The 19,695-nt window shown below is 47.5% G+C and overlaps 1 protein-coding gene across 5 annotated transcripts in view; it reads right to left on the bottom strand.

The window, feature by feature from the left end:
• Positions 1-2,045: 2,045 nt before the first annotated feature.
• The window catches only part of LOC125642773 (uncharacterized), a 30,888-nt gene continuing 13,238 nt past the window's right edge, over positions 2,046-19,695 (bottom strand). Inside the window, exons 2-11 of one of the 5 annotated variants that reach the window (XR_012669961.1) lie at positions 17,041-17,385; positions 14,716-14,985; positions 13,706-13,822; positions 11,132-11,233; positions 9,761-9,883; positions 8,935-9,030; positions 8,309-8,401; positions 7,469-7,533; positions 6,079-6,291; positions 5,610-5,910 (exon numbers count right to left, since the gene is read on the bottom strand). Coding sequence is in view for 4 of the 5 variants with exons in the window: in XM_075132386.1 (XP_074988487.1) it covers positions 6,247-6,291; positions 7,469-7,533; positions 8,309-8,401; positions 8,935-9,030; positions 9,761-9,883; positions 11,132-11,233; positions 13,706-13,822; positions 14,716-14,985; positions 17,041-17,385 (1,256 nt within the window). In the remaining variant the exon portion in view is untranslated. Of the gene's footprint in view, positions 4,668-5,593; positions 6,292-7,468; positions 7,534-8,308; positions 8,402-8,934; positions 9,031-9,760; positions 9,884-11,131; positions 11,234-13,705; positions 13,823-14,715; positions 14,986-17,040; positions 17,386-19,695 lie in introns of those variants that run through there. The other 4 variants (XM_075132387.1, XM_075132386.1, XM_075132388.1 and 1 more) reach the window with 4 other exon arrangements.

Consider the following 19,695-nt stretch of genomic DNA (forward strand, 5'->3'; position numbering starts at 1 on the left):
GCCACGGCCCTGGCTCCCAGTCCTGTGTCCAGACCCAACCCCGGCCTTGGCCCCCAACTGCAGCCCCAAATCCAACCCCAGTGGCAGCCCCCTTACCCCTGTTCGCCTCCCACCCCTGGGAGAAGCTGTGGCCCCGCTCCTGACCCTGGCTCCTGGGGGGGGAAGGGCCTGCAACCTAAAGGGGTTGCAACCCTGAAAATTTGGGGCCTACTGGTGTGGGAAGTGAGATCCACAAAGAGATTTAGGCCTCGCAAGGCTGAGCAGCACACTGCCCAACTTTTAGCTACCTAGAAAAATCACCGCAACACACTGTGCTCGACACAGCCTTGGTAGATGCCTTGGCTCTTGACACACTGCATGGGCAGAGACTGGAGCCCAGGAATGCGCGCCACACAAGCCAGCATTCTAGGTGTGGAGTCTCATTGCTCTATTGTACTCAATAACTACAGATACAACAAAAGACAGAGGATGACAAGGAATAGCCAGCATGGCTAAACCAACCTCATTTCCTTCTTTGACAGGCAGGGTGGGGGCTGGGGGAGCAGTAGACATGTTATATCTTATTTTTTAATAAGGCAAATTAAGGAAAGGTGGTTTAGATGAAATTATGGTCAGGTGGGTGCAAAACTGGTTGAAAGACCACACTCAGAAAGTAGTTTCGGTCAGGCTCTGCCTCCCAAGAGTCAGTCATCGTGGATGAGGCTCAGGTCGAAGCCGGATGTCAGGTATGGACTGGGCCCAAGGGAGGGCTGTGGAACTGAGATCTCTGGACAGGCCGGGGTGAGAACAAGGATCACAGTCCGTGGATATGCAAAAACCGTACCGTGGCTGAAGTCCAGGTGCAGGCCACAGCTGGGGAGCTGCTTAAGCTAGCTAATGGGTAATGCTGACAATGTGTCCTGCGCCTTGCCCCTCTCTTGAAGGTAGGCCCTCCCTGCAACCGAAATTTAGGGACTTAGCTCTGCTTTTTGAAGCATGAATGGGAACCAGCCACCTGCAGTCACACAGTTCGGGCACCAGCTGCTGAGGAGTGGGTAGTGCTGTCTACCTGTACCAATATTAGCTCAGTGGTTAGAGCACTCAGCTGCAATGTGGGAGACTCGGGTTCACTTCCCTCTGCTAGGGGAAACAATGATTTGAACAGGGGTGTGAAACCTCTCAGGAGAGTGCTCTAATCACTGAGTTACAAGCCATGCAGATGTGAGGCTCCCTCTACCTTTCCTGTTGAAGTTGTTCCAGGTTGGAGAAATAATGCCAATGATTGGAGCAGGGGGACTCCTACCTTCCCCACGGGTGCCCAAACTCCTGGACTACAGCATCATTCTCGCTTGCTAGCTCTATTTAAGTATTTATCCACTATGGTGCAGTGTCCCACATCCCAGGTGAGTGTTGTAACTTCTGGGCTAGATGTTAAGTTATAAGGTAGGCAGCACCACTACCTTGCTGCCAGATTCTAAATGGGCCTTGATCCAGTAGGCATGCTCAGAGGCTCAGTGGATCAGGCCCCACCTTTCTCCCCACAGTTCATGAATCACTCCGGAGCTTACGTGGGAGACAGGTCCCACCTCCCCCATTGCATACAGGGAGGCAGCCCAGTGACAAAAACAGGTGCTGAGGGAACTTTTACTCTGAGAACTTTGGTGGTCAGTGAATTTGGACACCTACAGAGTGTGGTGGGAGTTTTATGGAGCCCAAACTGGCATTTAGATGCCTAAATCTGGGGTTTAGGCAGTTAAGTACCTTTGAGGTTTGCACCCAAATCATCTACCTTTTGTCTCTGTCTTTGGTCAATCAACTTTTCAGGAGAGAATGTGAGAAAGAGGATGCCATTTACCTCTGGATGGAAAGGAAACAGGGCTCAGAAGTGTTCGGATGGCAGTCTGAAGGAGCTGGGTTTGAGTTTGCCCTAATCAGCAAGGACGTGTGAGCGGAGAAGCCAGAAACTGGCTAGATGGGTACAGCTTGGGTAAGGTAAGGAGCCCTCACCTGGCTGCTGAGAGTGCAGGGAGAGGGGGAGATCAGATTAGAAACAAGACAACATGAGGTATTATTTCTCTCAGTCATTTTACTTATATTACTCCTAACACAGACAAAGGAATACTATAAAAGAAAATTCTAACACTAATATAACAGTGACAAAAAAACATGAGTAACATCGCTGACAGATAGGTGCAAGAGCTGAATGAAACTGGAATTATGCTCTGTAGAAGCGACATTAAAGTTGCAGAATCCAACACTGAAAAGTTAGGAAATGCCCAAACAGAGATTGTCCACTCCTGCCCTTCCCACACACACTTCTGTATATGCCCAATAAACCACAGGAAGTCTGTGACAGAGTCTGAAATAGAATCTGTCTCGCTTCAGTCTCAGGCCTCCAATACAAGACAACAGTTCTTTTCTTGCCACCCATCACCTCATGTAGCGTCCACTCTGAGCACTGACTGAGGCAGGGGTCCAGTAGACTAAATTAAAGTAGGCAGTTAAAAACTACACCATTAAAAACCTATGCCCAAGGTGCAGATTTGTGATTACATGGGCAATCTTTCCTCCGGGTATTTACTAATTTGAGTGCCTCTGCAACCTTAATCTTCTCATGTAGCTTTCTCATGTAGCTTTCTAGAAGTAATTTTCTAGCATCTAAAACCAACGCAATTCTGACATCCTATTGAGCTATACTGACAGCCAGGTGAACTAATGCTAGGGTTTGAACCAGTACAGCATAAAGCTATTTAATAGTAACAGCAGTACAGTGGAACGGCTTACATGACTATTTGCTAGCTAGTACAGGAACTATCAGGCGCTATTCCTGGTTTGTGTATTGAGGGTTAATCAGGGCTGGCCTTAGTGAAAATAGTGCCATGGGTGAACTTGTGTTTTGGCGCTCCACCTTCCGCTATTACCTCTGGTTCCTATGGGCCCCCCCAATCACTTCCAGGCCATTACCTATACTTCATATGGAATGTCCACAGGGAAGTCCATTCAATGTAGATGGTTGTCTCCCATGGTCCACTGTGAGTTAAGTGTCCCTTGGTGAGCCACTTACTTTGACTAGTCCCTTCAAGATGTGCTGGCTAACTACCTTGTGGGCATTACCCCAGGAGCAACCATTTGAAATCCAGGTATAGAGCCAATACTCAACTTCAGATACAAAAAGGATACATGCATACAAATAGCATAAACTTATTCAGCAAATCAGAACCTTTTCACAGACAGAGTGTGTACTGGGGAGTGTGAGACTGTGTGTGAGAGAAACAATCTGTGTTGGGGGACAATGAGAGGCAGAGTGTATGTGTATGTGTGTGTGTGTGTGTGTTAGGGAAGTTTGAGAGTCAGTGAGCGCACTGTCACTTTAAGTCCCTCCTCCCCCCAGCTCGGCCCGACCCCTCCCCCACTCCCAGAGAAATTTCGCTCCCCCTGGCCCCAGCCTGCCCAGCCCCTGCCACACATAAAGCAGCAGAGCAGGGGTGCAGGCAGGGAGGGACTCGGCTCCGCTCCGGGCAGCGAGTGGTGGGCCAGGCTGCCAGTGACCAACCCCAGCCGCGCTGCTCTGGGCTCCCCGGGGCTGAGGCAGAGCTGGAGCCCTCAGCCGGCCCGCTGAGGAGGGAGGGGCTAGGGGGCAGGGAGAAGCCCGCCGGCCCAGCACAGGGGAGGGGATGGAGAAGAGAGGAGTCCGGCCATAGCCAGCCAGGGGAAGCCCGAGCCCCTTGTGGCGCCCCGGGCATGGGTCCCGTTTGCCTGGCCCTAAGGCTGGCCCTGGGGTAATGGCTAGTCATGCTACCTCCTTGTGTTTTTTCCATCACCAACAAAACTAAGATGGCAAACCCAACTCCCAGTCACTTTGTTACCCTACAGGACTGGATTCTACAACCAGTCCTGGTAGGAGTGACCTTGTGTAACCTCTTAGTTACAGACATCTGCAAATGAATCGGGGCGGGGCGGGGGGGGGAGTTAGATTGATACTCCCCCTGTAAGAAGCCTCTCCTGCTAATCAAAGCTCTGATGTGCAGAGAATTGTTAACCCAAGGCAATGGAAAAGCAGAGTGAATAAGCCACCCCCGTGACCGACGCAAGTTCCACCGACCTAAGTGCTGCTGTGAACAGCGCTATGCTGACAGGAGGGCTCTCTCCACCAGCCACGCTGCGGCGCAGCTGCACTGCTTATAGTGTAGACTAGCCCTAAGTGTGTTTTCATGAGAACCGTAAAAGGCACCTCTGACCCCAGCCCATCACTTTGCCCAACTTCCCATGCCTGCTTCAGAAACACGGAGGAACTAGAGCGCTTCAAAGAAACAAGGGGAAAAAAAACTCGGTTAACATTAGCAAAAAAGTTCCTATTTTCCCCTCACAGTGCTTTCAGCAACAATGGAATAGTTTTTTACTGAAATTCTGGGGTGGGAGGGGGGACAGAGCCCGAGGCAGAGTCCTGGCAGTGAAAATTTCAGCCCAGGTGGTTAAATGTTGGCAAAGTGTATAAGCAACCAATCACACAGGCTTGCAAGAGGAAGCCTTGGCCGGACTTAGGTATGGGTGTTCCCGAGAGCTGGCCATAATGACGACAGGGTTTCCAAATTTGATTGTAGCTTCTTCCGGATCATTCTTGGTGGCATGAGACTAGGGAATGCTCTTTATGGCTGTTGCAGCATGTCTTCCTCAGGCTCCTGCTGCATCTGCACAACACATGTATGCGCATGAAGTGTGCCCTGCCGCATCCCACTGCTAGGGCTCAGTGCCAGCCTAGTCATGGGACACAGGGGAACTTAGAACTTCCCTAAAACATTCAGAACAGTGGCAAGGCCCTGTACAGACAGAGGAAAGGATTTCAAACCACCTTATTGCTACTTGGATGCCAGCAGCTCCGGCAATGGTATATCTCACTGAGAGAATGTGTGAATAAAACCGGCACTTTGGAGAAGTTGGTGGGATGTGGTCATTTCTGCTGGAAAACAAGAGCAGCACGGAAACCCTGTGGGGAGAGTGTAGATCTACATCCACTTTGACTGTAAGCTTTACGGGGCTAGGACTGTCTTGTGAGTGTACATACAAAGCCTAGCACGATGGGACCTTGACCATGGTTGAGGCCCTTCAGTAGCCACTGGAGTAGGCATGTTAACAGTAGTATGAGAGACAAGTTGTTTAACAAGAATGTCTGGGGGGGGGCGGGGGGAGGTAGGAAAAAACAAGGGGAAATAGGCTACCTTGCATAATGACTAAGCCACTCCCAGTCTCTATTCAAGCCTAAGTTAATTGTATCCAATTTGCAAATTAATCTCAATTCAGCAGTTTCTCGCTGGAGTCTGGATTTGAAGTTTTTTTGTTGTAAAATAGCGACTTTCATGTCTGTAATCATGTGACCAGAGAGATTGAAGTGTTCTCCGACTGGTTTATGAATGTTATAATTCTTGACATCTGATTTGGGTCCATTTACTCTTTTACGTAGAGACTGTCCAGTTTGACCAATGTACATGGCAGAGGGGCATTGCTGGCACATGATGGCATATATCACATTGGTGGATGTGCAGGTGAACGAGCCTCTGATAGTGTGGCTGATGTTATTAGGCCCTGTGATGGTGTCCCCTGAATAGATATGTGGGCACAGTTGGCAACGGGCTTTGTTGCAAGGATAGGTTCCTGGGTTAGTGGTTCTGTTGTGTGGTATGTGGTTGCTGGTGAGTATTTGCTTCAGGTTGGGGGGCTGTCTGTAGGCAAGGACTGGCCTGTCTCCCAAGATTTGTGAGAGTGTTGGGTCATCCTTCAGGATAGGTTGTAAATCCTTAATAATGCGTTGGAGGGGTTTTAGTTGGGGGCTGAAGGTGACGGCTAGTGGCGTTCCGTTATTTTCTTTGTTAGGTCTGTCCTGTAGTAGGTGACTTCTGGGAACTCTTCTGGCTCTATCAATCTGTTTCTTCACTTCTGCAGGTGGGATAATAATGGGATTGTGATCATTATTTTTAAATAAATTTGACAGCCTAAAGACTCCCTAAAATCAGACTTCCCCTCACCAATGAATTCATGTGTGCTCTCCCTCGCTAAGGTGAAAATATAAAACGTATGCCTCTACCCCATGGGGCCATGATTTACCTTTATAAAAGGATATGTAGATCTGCATTTGAGTGTCGGCATTGTGCTTGAATGGGTGGCAGTCCTATTAAATGAGTGGCTATTTCAGCTTCCAGCTTGTTGATAAAGGTCTAGAGTCAGCTTGTGGACAGACACATTCTGTTTCAGAACAGCCAGGGAAACCAGATGTTACAATGCCCCTCTGCCATGTACATTGGTCAAACTGGACAGTCTCTACGTAAAAGAATAAATGGACACAAATCAGATGTCAAGAATTATAACATTCATAAACCAGTCGGAGAACACTTCAATCTCTCTGGTCACGCAATCACAGACATGAAGGTCGCTATCTTAAAACAAAAAAACTTCAAATCCAGACTCCAGCGAGAAACTGCTGAATTGGAATTCATTTGCAAATTGGATACTATTAATTTAGGCTTAAATAGAGACTGGGAGTGGCTAAGTCATTATGCAAGGTAGCCTGTTTCCTCTTGTTTTTTCCTACCCCCCCCCAGATGTTCTGGTTTAACTTGGATTTAAACTTGGAGAGTGGTCAGTTTAGATGAGCTATTACCAGCAGGAGAGTGAGTTTGTGTGTTTATGGGGGTGGGGGGGATGTGAGAAAACCTGGATCTATGCAGGAAATAGCCCGACTTGATTATGTAAAGAGTTGTCACTTTGGATGGGCTAGCATCAGCAGGAGAGTGAATTTGTGTGGGGGGTGGAGGGTGAGAAAACCTGGATTTGTGCTGGAAATGGCCCACCTGTTGATCACTTTAGATAAGCTATTACCAGCAGGACAGTGGGGTGGGAGGAGGTATTGTTTCATATTCTCTGTGTGTATATAAAGTCTGCTGCAGTTTCCACGGTACACATCTGATGAAGTGAGCTGTAGCTCACGAAAGCTCATGCTCAAATAAATTGGTTAGTCTCTAAGGTGCCACAAGTACTCCTTTTCTTTTTGCAAATACAGACTAACACGGCTGTTCCTCTGAAACTTGTACCCTGTTACCATGGCTATATAACTGGGGGAAAATAACATTCCAAGCTTAAAATACCCAAGTTCTATTAGTTTTTGGGGTGTACAGAAGCCCTGTAGCTGTGGGTGACAATGGGGATCAACTCAAAGCTGAAAGTAAATTAAGGTTCAGCACTCTTCATGTTCTTGGGCGGGAGGGAAAGAAAGCCCAACTAAAACCCTGGTATGGATTATATAATTATTCAGAACCACAACTGCCAGGCTTTTCAGCTCTGGCTCCAAGTCTCCTGCCTTCTGTGGGTTAAAGCCAGGCCCCTCCCCCGCGTGGTATAAGTTGTAAGTTAAATAATAATCATAATAATAATTTACAACTGAACGGGCAGAGGAAACTCAAAATATAGACAATAAAAAGTGAGTTACAAGGCCTGCTACCTCCTGGTCTGTTTCCTCTTTGGAATGTCGTTTATTTTCTCTTTGGTCTCCTTGTCTCCTGTGATCTGCAAAGCAGCGAGAGGCTGGTTAGCTCCTGACTTGTTTTGTACAAGTCACGCTTTGTGTAGAGGGTGACTGCATCTCTGTGTGGCATTTTAAGGGAGTCCAGCTATAGAGAGGAGTGCAAATCAGAGTTTTTTGGAGAGCACAAGTTGTCAGATCCTCCCTTTCCACCACAAGGTGGAAATGTTGGGATTTCAGAGTCGAGGGCAGGAATGTGAGCAGGAAAATGAAATTTCCTAATACTCCCCATCACCTGCACTTCACCCTCTGTTAATTACCTGGTTCTAACCTCATTTATTAGTATCTCCAGCGGCATTTGCTCTTGCTGGTATTTCAGACACTGCAGGAGGAAGAGCTATTGATACCGTACAGATTAACTTCAAGAAGACAACATACTCCCAGAGTCTCTTCCCCAGGGCAGCGATGGCTTTTGGAAGAACTCCCAGAAGTTAATACCCGTGTTACAAAGTGCTCGGAGATAACCAGGCAAATGAGGAGAAAAGGGCACAAGAAGTTGCATATCTTGAGAACAGTATCCCAAGAGAGTTGGTAGATGGGGTAGGAAAGGAAGCAAATCGAGCCTATCTGAACTCTTAGGTGCCTAAATACCTTTAAAAACCTGTCCCCTAGTCAAAGACATCTCCCAGGGCATTGACTGTAGCCAGGTCAGTTGGAGCAGGGGGAAGTGAAAGAGCCATATACTAAGTTACCCAGGAAAGAGAGAGGCAGTAAATTATGACCACACAACAACTGGAATGAAACCAGAAGGATACTCACACCAAATGAAGAGGGTTAGAAGGCCAAGGAGAGAGATTACGGCTGAGGTGACTGCATAGCCTGTCAGATCTACAGACTGTGAGCAGCCTCTCTCTATATGTTTATTTTTTAAAAAGAGAGAAAAAGTTACAACTTCTCAGTAGCTTGCTTATTTGCCCAAAGAAATCATAGGGGAGCTCAAATGTAGGACATAAACTTGCATTTAATCCAGACCTCTATAGGGCTAAGACATGTCTGTGGGAGGAGAGAACCGGAACATCTATATTTTATGATAATACACAAGATTCAAATGTGCTGCCCTGGGGACATCCACTCAAGATCCCTGACCAGGTGAGACAGACCTGAAAACCCTTCCTCGGTTTTCTGCTGAGCCAAGGGCATGGCGGGATGGGACTTTGGGGGTTTAGTCAGTGCTGTGTGTGGATACTCATGCAGCACGGACACGTTCCGAGTTCATGTGCAGTGTCTCCATGTTTTGATACAAGTGGCTCCCAGTCATGGAGGGTCACTACATCAGGCTCTGCAGCAAGAACTGCCCATGCAGAGTCTCCAGCTCTCAGAGGTGAGGGTTTGTTCTCAGGGAAACATGCAGTGTAAACATAGGTCACTAGAGGGTCTGTTCTCACCTTGGAGCCGGGAGATTTTCTGGAGTAGGAGGCTGGCAAACAGGACCACTAATATCACTGCTCCAGGGGCTGCTGAGTCCAGGATGACACGCTGCCCTGGGACAGGGAGAGAATCATGTGAAGGCAGACAGACAAATGTATTATAAAAGTTCCCGTGTGAGGACAGTTCTGCTATGTACAAGAGCATAATTCCAAGGAGTGCCTCATGCAGTAAACGGGTCAGATCCTGGGGCTTTGCATTCTATTACAAACCAGAGTTATGGAAAGAAATGGACAGGAAGTTTGGGAATCAAATCTCTTCTAGTGGCAGCTGATATTTTAAAAAGCCAGTGCAAATTCAACAGCTAAGCAGACAGACAAGCCATCCTACAGCTATGCTGGTCACCATCAAGCTGCTGAGCTCCACCTGATTATAACTTCAGTCTCTCACTCATCCCTTCTGCATACCTGGTGTTATCTCACTGCTCGTTACAGTAAAGTGACTGACACATCCAAAATGCTGATTCATGAGCCAGAGGTTTCAGAAGTTAATCCCACGTCCTTTCATGCTGCCTGCTCCTCGGCCCATATTTCCACCTTTTAAAGTCATGTGTTTGGGGCAGGGCAGGTTAAGAGTTAGATGTCGGATAGGCCTTGCAGTGAATGTGAAGGGAATGGGCTGCAGAGCGTGTGTGTGTGTCAATATTAGTACCAGTAAAAGCCGCCTATATAGCTCTTTTCTCTAACTTAGTCAGGCCTATCAAGGGTCTTTCCTCAATCCCATTTAGGAAATAAATCAGTTCACCACCTGTCCCCCAATAATTAAATCATAAATAGAATGACTCACATGGTTTGGTCTTAAATCCACTGAGCTTTGCAGGCTGACACACCAACGTTGCTGATAACAGGGCCGTTATTATGATCACATATACAAGCAAAAAGTCAAGCAATATGAAGGCAGCAAAGGGACCTGGAAGAATTAAACCAGAATTAGAGAGACTGATATGGTTAATCAGGCTTAGTAAAGGCAAATGTCAGCGAGAGATCATTATTCGGGTCTGAGCACTATACAGGCTACAGTCTGGCCTCAATTACACCAGTGACACCCCATTGCGGTCAGTGAAGTCAATGGGGTGCAGGGGCATAGCAGATGGCAGAGTTTGGCTCCCTGGCTGGGGGTGAAGTTTATAATGGGTAAGCAGTTGCACCTGTGGACTGGAAAAGTGACTGGCAAAGGGATAGTGCTGCAGGCTGAGGCATTACAGCTTAAAGGAGGTTGCAGTTTCATCCCAAGAGGCAACACTGGGTAGAATTCACTATAAAACAAAACCTTCAGTCAACATATAGATCGCACCCTTACTATACATCAGCTACCCCTGCTGCTCCCTCTCCTCCCATCCTAAGCTACTCTGCAACATCTACAAGATGTGCCCGTTTCCTGCTCAACTGTGGCAACCAGTATCTACAATCTTGGATACATACCAGTTTCCAAGACCTTGCTGCTAAAAGAGTGTTACTTCCATGACCTTGTCTCGGTGGACTGGATTGCGTGGGGCCATTGTAGGTGTCCAGTTCTGGTTGCATAGGAAGATTAAAGCTTTCCTTCATTTTTCACACAACCTATTTCTTAGTCGGCCAGATTTGGCATTCATGCATGTCTCTGGAAAGTTTCTGAAATATGGTGTAATAGCCTAGCTTTTGTCGCCCTGCTGACCCAGGCCACCTGATCAGGCCACTAGCTAGGTCAGCCAGTGAAACTGACAACAGGGTGGCTGAGTGCACATGCACCTGAAGGTCCACCTCAGCTAAGCCTGCAACGTGTAGTTGCACTATCCTCCTTGCCCTGAAATGAGGCCTTCCTGTTAGCCACCTTCCCCCCTTATGAGTCCTTCACCATCCCCAAATGCCCAAAGCCTCTTGTGCACTCCTCTCTGAAACCCACCAAAATCACTGCTGGTGCTACCTTTCCTTCTCCCGGCATGCTACAGTTGTCCTGGTATTTCACTGAGGACCAGATCCTCAGCTGGAGTAAATCTGTGTAGTTCCACTGGCTAGGTCGATTTACACAAGCTTCAGATGTGACTCTGAATCTGGTCACCCTCCCTTTGATTAACTGTAGGTTTCTTCTCTCTTCGTAGACTCATTCAATTCACCTCATTCATCTCCTTACAATCTGAAGTAGACACATTTGTTAGTATCAGAGCCAGGGAGACTCTACCTTCCTCCTGCATCCAGAGCACAGTAGCAGCGAACAGCAAGACGGAAGAGACACACACCAGCCCCTGAAGGAATACGCTCATCCATCTCCAGGTCTCCCTCTCTAGGAAAACAACAGACAACCAACAGTGAGTGCCCAGAGCTGCATGAGACCTCAGGCTCCGCAGATTCTGTTTGCAAGGGGTGATGCAAACTTATTCTCAGCTTTGGTGTGCCTGAGGTTTATTCCCCCTGAGCTTCAAACAAAACCCCAAAACTCAAAGTGAAACTTAGCCAAAGCCACAAAGATTTGTCTAGTTTAGGTGAAAACATGAGAAACCACTTGGTTTCCTCCTGAATCAGACAACAATGAAGGTTTGTTCCAAACTCAGCCCAGGTTCAGAAACCTGGCCCAAATGTTGGGTTTGTAACAGAACCTGCAATCCAGGGGAAACCCATCCATTTCATGTTTTGTTATGAAAGTTTCACACAGCTCTAGGGTTTCTCCACAAACAGCAGACTAGGAAGACTCAAAAGGGAGAACAGAGAAGCTTCAGTACCAAGAGTTAACACTGCAACGCTTCCAGCCTCCTACTGCAATAGTTAAAAGACAGTCACACACTGAAGACCTTTCCATTCACTTGTGAGACTTCACCTTGGTTACCCAGGCCTTTCTCACATTCAGACTGCATGACCGTAACAGGCTCTGTATAGGTGGGGGTTTGGGGGAGGCAGCTGCACCTGGAGCAAACCTGGGTATGTCTACACTGCAGTCACAGAGTGTGACTAACTCAAGCAGACACTCCCGAGCTAGCTTTAAATTAGCTAGCTCGGATCCTGGAACAGTGAAGCCACACCAATGCGCACTTCAGCTACAAAAGCCTGCACACAACTCTGGGAAATTAATCCTGGGGCTGGCCCACGTTGAAGCACTGTGCTGCGGCTTTACTGCTGTGGATACCTGAGCTAGCTAGATCAAGGCTAGCTTGCGTATGTCTACAGAAGCCGCAGCCACACCTTGCAGGTGCAGAATGCATCCGTTCCCTTGCTCAGTGGTGCTCCAGTTCGGGAGCACTTTGCACCCACTGCAAATCCTGGGTGTCGTTCACAGAATCAGTTTTCACCTGTAAAGCCCAACATGGCTAGAGCCCTGTCTACCTTAGACAGCTGTTCTCTCCATCCTTTTTCAGCAGCTGGCAGCTTCTTGGCTTAAAAGAGGCAGGACTGGTGCCAGGGTGTTTTCAGTACAGGGCTGCCAACTTCATCCTTGGTCAGACAGAGTTTGAGTCTGTTGACTAAACAGGCAGGCTGCAAGGCACAGCTATTCTCAATTGCTTTTAAAGATGGGATGAGGAGAGTACAGGTGGGTTAGAGTGTGTGTTGGTTGAGAAGTGGGGGCATAGGCGCTGACTCTGTGGGTGCTCCGGGGCTGGAGCACCCACGGGGAAAAATTAGTGGGTGCTCTGCACCCATTGGCAGCCAAGCTCCCCGCCCACCCCGCCTCACCTCCTCCTCCTAGCATGCTGAGTCTCCACTCCTCCCTCCCTCCCAGTGCTTGCCGCTGTCAAACAGCTGTAGCAAGCTCTGGGACAAAATGGGGGGAGAAGTGGAAACATGGCGCGCTCAGGGGAGGAGGCGGGGAATAGGCAGGGCCAGAGCGGGGATTTGGGGAAGGAGTCGAATAGGGGCAGGGAGGGGGCAGAGTTGGGGCAGGGACTATGGGGAAGGGGTTGGAATGGGGACAGGAGGGGGCAGGGCAGGGGTGCAGTCGGGGCGGGGCCGGGGGCAGAGGGGGGTTGAGCAATCACCGGGGCCAGAAGAAGTCGGCGCATATGCATGGGGGTGGAGTCTGGATGGGCAGGGGGTAAGTTAATTATTAATTTACAATTTTTGATGTGTGTATTTTCTCTAAGCTGCATGCTCCTAGAGCGTGGGACATGACACATTTTATACCAAGGCAAACAGAGGCTGTGCTGTTGGTACAGTGAACAATAATCCGTTAAGCATCATTGTCTGTGAGTGCTGATGTGCAGAGCAAAGTACCACTCTCCAGGAGTGAGGGTGGAAGAATCTGGCCCCAAATGGAGGGAATGTTTAGGAATCAGGACAGAACAGGGGCTGAAGAGTTGCAATCCTGTTATGCTGTTATGCTGAGTACGAGGAGTGGACCTGGGATCTGCAGCTGCTGTTTAGAACTGGGTAACACTCCCCAGGGTTTCCACACAGGGTTGATCAGAACCGATAGACTGACCTTGCTACACTAGTGAGACCCTCATTTTGGGCCTGACCCAAAGCCTATTGAAGTTGGTGGAAAGGCTCCTACTGATTTCAGGGGCCTTTGAATCAGGCCCATGCCGGAACGTCTACACTGCAATTTTATAGCCCTGCAGCTTGAGCCCAAGGCAGCTGACCCGGGCCAGCCATGGCCATGTTGCGGGACTTGTATTGCAGTGCAGACATACCCTGAGAGGCTAAGGGGAAAGCAATCAGCCAATGCTGCCTGCCATTATCTGATTTGATCTCAAGCAAAGAAGAGTAGAGGCTTTAATTTTGTGTACAACAGACCCAAAGAGCCAAAGGCAGATAAAATACTTACTGATTCTTTGGTTTCCTGATTGGCAGCACAAGAAAAAGAAGCCCATCCCAGAGACCAGAGCAAACACCAGAGCAACAGCAGACATTTTCAGGACATGCTCTAGAGAAGGCGAGATACCTGGTATGTGGAGAAAAAAAATCCCAGTCTCATGGGGAAGCAGAACAGAAATAATCAACGAACAGAACAGAACAGAGAGGCTGTGGGCAGCCCATTGAGATTGGGAGCTGCTGAGAAAGTTTTTGGGAGCCAGGATATTTTCTACTTGAGGATGTGCATGAGGGGATTGCTACCCCCTGCCAGTGATGGCACCGGGTCCCAAAGACGAACCTTTCCAGCTGGGATCTAACCTCTTCTGCAGAGCTGCACAGATAGCAGGACGAAGAGAGATCATTACTGTGTTCATTCAAGTAAATGTACTCAAATAGCACATCAATAGGTAGGAGAGTTCTGGGTGTTACACTGCCCACCTTTGACCTGATACAACACATCTACCAACCACTGGGAAACTACAAACTTGGTTCTTACTCTGCTGTCTAGTGGCCAAAGTAGAAATGTATTCAGACAGGCTCTATATCAGTGGTGGGCAACCTGCGGCGCACCAGGATAATCTGATTGCTGGCTGCAAGACATTTTGTTGACATTGACCATCCACAGGCACGGCTCCCCACAGCTCCCAGTGGCCGCAGTTCGCTGTTCCCGGCCAATGGGAGCTGCAGGAAACGGCGGTCCGCAGGGACGTGTTGGCTGCCACTTCCTGCAGCTCCCATTGGCCGGGAATGGTGAACCATGGTCACTGGGAGCTGGTAAGGGGCGGGAGCATGCCTGCGTACAGTCAACATCAGCAAAATGTCTCATGGCCCGCAATCAGATTACTCTGGGCCGCATGTGGCTTGCGGGCCGCAGGTTGCACACCACTGTTCTATATCTTAGTGCGTAACAGCTATTCTGAAACAGGGCAGCTATAGAATTACCCACAATAAACTGAAGCCCGGGAGTAATGCAACACTCACTGACAATGGTCAAGTTCAGCGAGGATTCCTGCCAGCTGATCTCATTGCTGACATTGCAGGAATAGGAGCCACAGTCTGATTTTTCCCCTTTCCCGATGTGCAACACACTGGGACTTCCAGAAAGAAGGTAATATCTTTCCTGGGGGAGAGGGTCTCCATCCTTCTCCCAGTCAATGTTCTCCACTGTTCCCTCCGGCACATTGCAGAATAATTCAATCGGTGAACCTGCCAGGCTAGAATTGCTCCATATCTGCGGCTGGGACACAGGCCCTGAAAAATATACAACACTGGTGTAGCACCAGTCTTCATAACATGTGTGTTTCTTTCCTGGAGTTACAGGGGTTCAGGACCACACTTGAGATAAGATGAGCAGGGATCAGTCCCTGCCAGAGTGAGCACTGGGGAGTTTGGACTGGGTGGAAGTTCAGCACTCAGGAGAAGGGGTTACGTTGTTAGTGGGTTAAAGTCAAATAAAATCTGTCGTTGTTGTTTATAATAAAATAGTGATGAAGTAAATGAATACAGAACTAGCTATTCAATTTAAATGTAATCTATAAGGATTTAGCTTCCAATTTACAGATTAAACCCCAGACCAGCCATTCAGAGCGGCCCTCAATTTAACCATGGAAGGAGAAGAGCAGCAGCAGATGAATCAGGGTGGCTGCACAGTGCACTGAATGTCCAAAACACTGCTACCCTATGGAACTCACTGCCACCAGATATCAGTTAGGCCAAGAGCTTAGTAAGATTCACAAAAGGATTAGACATTTACATTAATAATGAGAACATTCACGGTGACATTAGATAGGCTTAAACAAACATTTTTTAAAAAGAAGGAATATAAATACTCATGGCCACAGGTTGACAGCCACTAACTGAGGAGGTTAGGAAGAAAATTCCTCTATGGGCAGGGCATTCCATAACTGTTCACTAAGGAGTTTCTTGCACCTTCCTCTGAAACAGCTGGTATTGGCCACTGTCAGAGACAGGATACTGGACTAGCCAGGTTTCCGGTCTGACCTGGTATGGGGATTCCCGTGTTCTCAATATTATTGCTGTGCCATTTCTCTTGTATAACATATCTGGAGAGAGAAGAGTCCTGAAACAAGACTTCCTGAGATGGACTTTTAATATATCCAGATGTTATAATTTTTAGTTATTTATTTTAATTTATTTACATTGCTCTGTTTTTTTAAACAAATTGCCCATAGAGAATCTGACCCATGTAATATGTTTACAAAAATTAAAACAAATATAAATATATTAGATATTTATGGGCCACAAATGCATTAATATTGCATTAACATTGTAGATGATAAGGATCTAAGACCAGTTTAAAGGAAATTTCACTATATTGACCCCCTGTCATGAATAGCTACCATACACAGACAAAGCAAAAAATAAACGATGGAAGCACAATGCTCAGGGTGAGGGCAATTGTTTTGTTCAGAGGGCGATGTGCTGAGCTATTGTATCCTCGTGTGAGATTTTTCCAGGGTTTTCTGCCACTACATTTTCCCCTCCCTCAGCTCTGTTCTAACTGGTGCTCTGTGCTTAGAGAGCTGGCCATTAAGGAGCGAGCACAGGCATTCAACCCTGGAGCATTACTAACAATAGGTGTCATTCAGATGTTTCCCTGTGTAGCATGCTGGACAGTCACTCCCAAGTGATTTCCCCTACAAGGGGCATCAAAGCTGTTCTGTGCATGGGGCACGGGGCCACCAGAGCAGAGAGCCGTTTCACAGAGCACATTCAGACTGAACACAGCACCTCCCTGACACATCGAGTCTCCATCATTCTGGGGGTTCAGAGCCCCTTCCTTATACATGTTTCCCAGTGCAGGATCAGATACAGCCTTCCCCATTCCGGGGCTCGCAGATCTCCCTGACATTTCTAAGTGAGTCCATCAGCATCCCGTCCTGCTCATAAGAACATAAGAATGGCCATACTGGGTCAGACCAAAGGTGCATCTATCCCAGTAGCCTGTCTGCTGACAGTGGCCAATGCCAGGTGCTTCAGAGAGAATGAACAGAACAGGTAATCAAGTGATCCATCCCCTGCCGCCCATTTGCTTCTGGCAAACAGAGGCTAGGGACACCATCTCTGCCTATCCTGGCTAATAGCCATTGATGGACCTATCCTCCATGAATTTATCTAGTTCTTTTGAAACCCTATTATAGTCTTGGCCTTCCCAACTCCTTTGTGGTTTGCTGAAAATCCCCCTCTATTATGACTATTCCAATTCACACCCTGGATTGAATGGATCCTTCTAATGTACTGATCTGTAAACATTGGAAGAGTAAGACCTCAGTGTCTCTCACTTACTGAGAACTTTCAGAAGGGTTGTCCTGGCTTCGCTCTCGATCAGATTGATACTGGCTTTGTAGACCCTGCTGTCTGTCTCGTGTAGTTTTTCCAGCAAGAGGGAGCCGTTAAGCGAATAGAAAATGACTCTGTCTCCATAGGGCGCATAGAGTGTCGGCTTTTGTGACCCCACATAGTACTGCACAATGAAGTCCCATGTGGTGCCATTTAGATATTCCCACTGGATGAAGTTGATGTCTGTTATGTTGTCCGGTGCAGACAGCAGCACTGAGGATCCCACAGCTGCAGCTTTTCTTTCCAGAGGTCTTGCTGCTTCTGAAGTCCACTGAAAAGCTACCAGCAGCACTAGCCAGACGGGGAAGAGAAGTGGAAAAGCATAAAAAAAGAGTCAGTCAGAAATCAAAGTCCAAAGGGCATTTTCCATACCAGGTCATTCAAAGGTTTATACCATCCTCACCACTTTAGCACCAGAGGACCTTCCAGAAGTGCATTGCACAAGGGGACTAGCATTTGTCAAGGGTTTTCCCCCTTACTTCTTTTTCCTCTTGAAGAAAATTATCTGAGGGTTTTATAGTTGTTTATTTTTAATATTATCTCTGCTGTGCTAGGTGTGTTAGTGAAGGCAATGTCAAAGAAGCATGCCTGGCACTTGGAATGGAAAGTGAGGACATTTCAGTCAAGCCTTAGGTCTTGTTGGAGTTCACTCACAGTCTTGGATTGCCCCTGCGAAAGCTCCCATCTCCTGCATAGGCAAGTTTTACGCTGGCAGTGGACAGCTCCAGTATAGAGGTTTTATGCCTCTACCATAATACTGTAAGCAAAGCTGTGCTGCTTATATTTTAACAAGGGGGAAATCCCACCAACAGTTTGTGATGAAACTTCACGCCCTGGGGCAAGGACAAGGACTATACTGATGTGTAGTTGAAACGAATATGCTGTCTCATAGCCAAGAAGGGAAGCAGCATTTCTTGGAAAACACATTTCTGTGAAACTGCACTTCGTGGGCACTGTGTAGAACTTGCTCCTGAAAAACATGCCGAGTATGGGAATAGTATCAGGCAGACAGGAATAGCATCACAATGCAGGTGAATAGGGCTGCACTGTCTGTCAAGGACATTGTCTGAAAACGCCTCAAAATAATTGTTCTGCAGAACAGGGTTTTGTGAACTCCTCTCCAACACATCATAGTTGGCTATTTTACTTCTACCTTTTACGCAATCCAGAGCCCAGGATCTGAAAAAACAAAAAACAAAAACAGGCTACTTACTGACATATCTAAATATGTTGGCCTATTTGAATGCTTCATTTTCCTCATCTGTAAAATGGGAATGAAAGGACTTACCTTCCTCACACGGTTGCTGTTAGTGTTCACTAGTTCTGTCTGAACAGTGATTTGAAATATTACGGCGCACTCGTGACTCCATAGTTAACGCTGAGCAGAGCTTTCTGTTTCAGAGCCAATTTTTCAAAATTTCTTTAAGATTGCGATACCTCACCAAGACCAGAGGTAGCATAAGTGGTGAAAGTATGGAGTGATTTGGCCCAGCAGTTCCCCAGCCACACGCCTCTCCCCTCCTCAAACTACAGATGAGCTGCTTTTAATATCCAAAATTCACCCGCATGGGGAGAGTGTCCTGGATAATTATGCCATAAGAAGGGCTGAGCAGACTGAAGCAAATTTGAGGTCATTTGGTCCAGGTGTTCCTGAAATACTGCCCGCTTCCAATAAATTGGGCTACTTTGAAAAGTTTCAGAGTTTAATAACCTTTTTGCACAGTTACAGGAATAAAAAAACAAAACAAAACCCTAGGGCTCCTCAGATCCTCATATGACATTACAGGACTGCCCAAGCTGAGCTATTCAGTGGTACTAAGGTGAAAGCGGGGGTGGGGGGGAAGGTTGCAAAGGCACATTCATGGTGGTTCTATGCTGTTGCATCCTAAATCAACATCTTGCTTATGATGGTGCAAATTTTTGTCCACTTGTGGAATGATGCAGAAGAATTTTTCATTCTACAGGAACTCCTGAGAGACAGATTTTGGGGCAAGACAAACTCCCCATGCACCACAGCCTGTAGCTCACTAGTCGTCTCTAATAAATAATTAATCTTCCCATCTGTCACCAGACAATGAAATAGTTCCATGGCACACAGGGATAGTTTTCTACCACAGACCTGGAAGAACTGTTCTCTTTTCCAGCCAGGGATCTCCAGCAAGCTCTCATCAGCCAATGCCACCACAGCCCGAAAAAACTGTAAGGCCATCTACCCCCCTGGCCTTCCCCTCACAGCCCTCCATCCTTTGCCACATCAAGCTAATGACCCAAAGCCACACACAAATACCAAAACATTTGTGGCAATAAACAGAAAGCAATTGCCATTTTCTTGTTAGGAAGAAGGAACCTTCTGTGTGGCACACACATGCAATAAGCAGAGAAGTGTAGGGATAGATGGGATGTAAAGGGAGATAAAGTTGCAATTTCTGTCTTGTTATGATGCACAGAGATATTTCCCATGCTCTCCTGAACCCAGTCTCAGTTTCCAGAGGTGGACTTTCTGGTTGGCTGGATGAAGGCCATAAAACAGCACAAGTGACCCATTCCTGGCCAAAGTACTCCCACTTATCCTCACATCCTTGTGCAGTACACAGCATGCCT

This window comes from Caretta caretta, chromosome 9 (genome assembly GCF_965140235.1).
Source record: "Caretta caretta isolate rCarCar2 chromosome 9, rCarCar1.hap1, whole genome shotgun sequence".
NCBI lineage: Eukaryota > Metazoa > Chordata > Testudines > Cheloniidae > Caretta > Caretta caretta.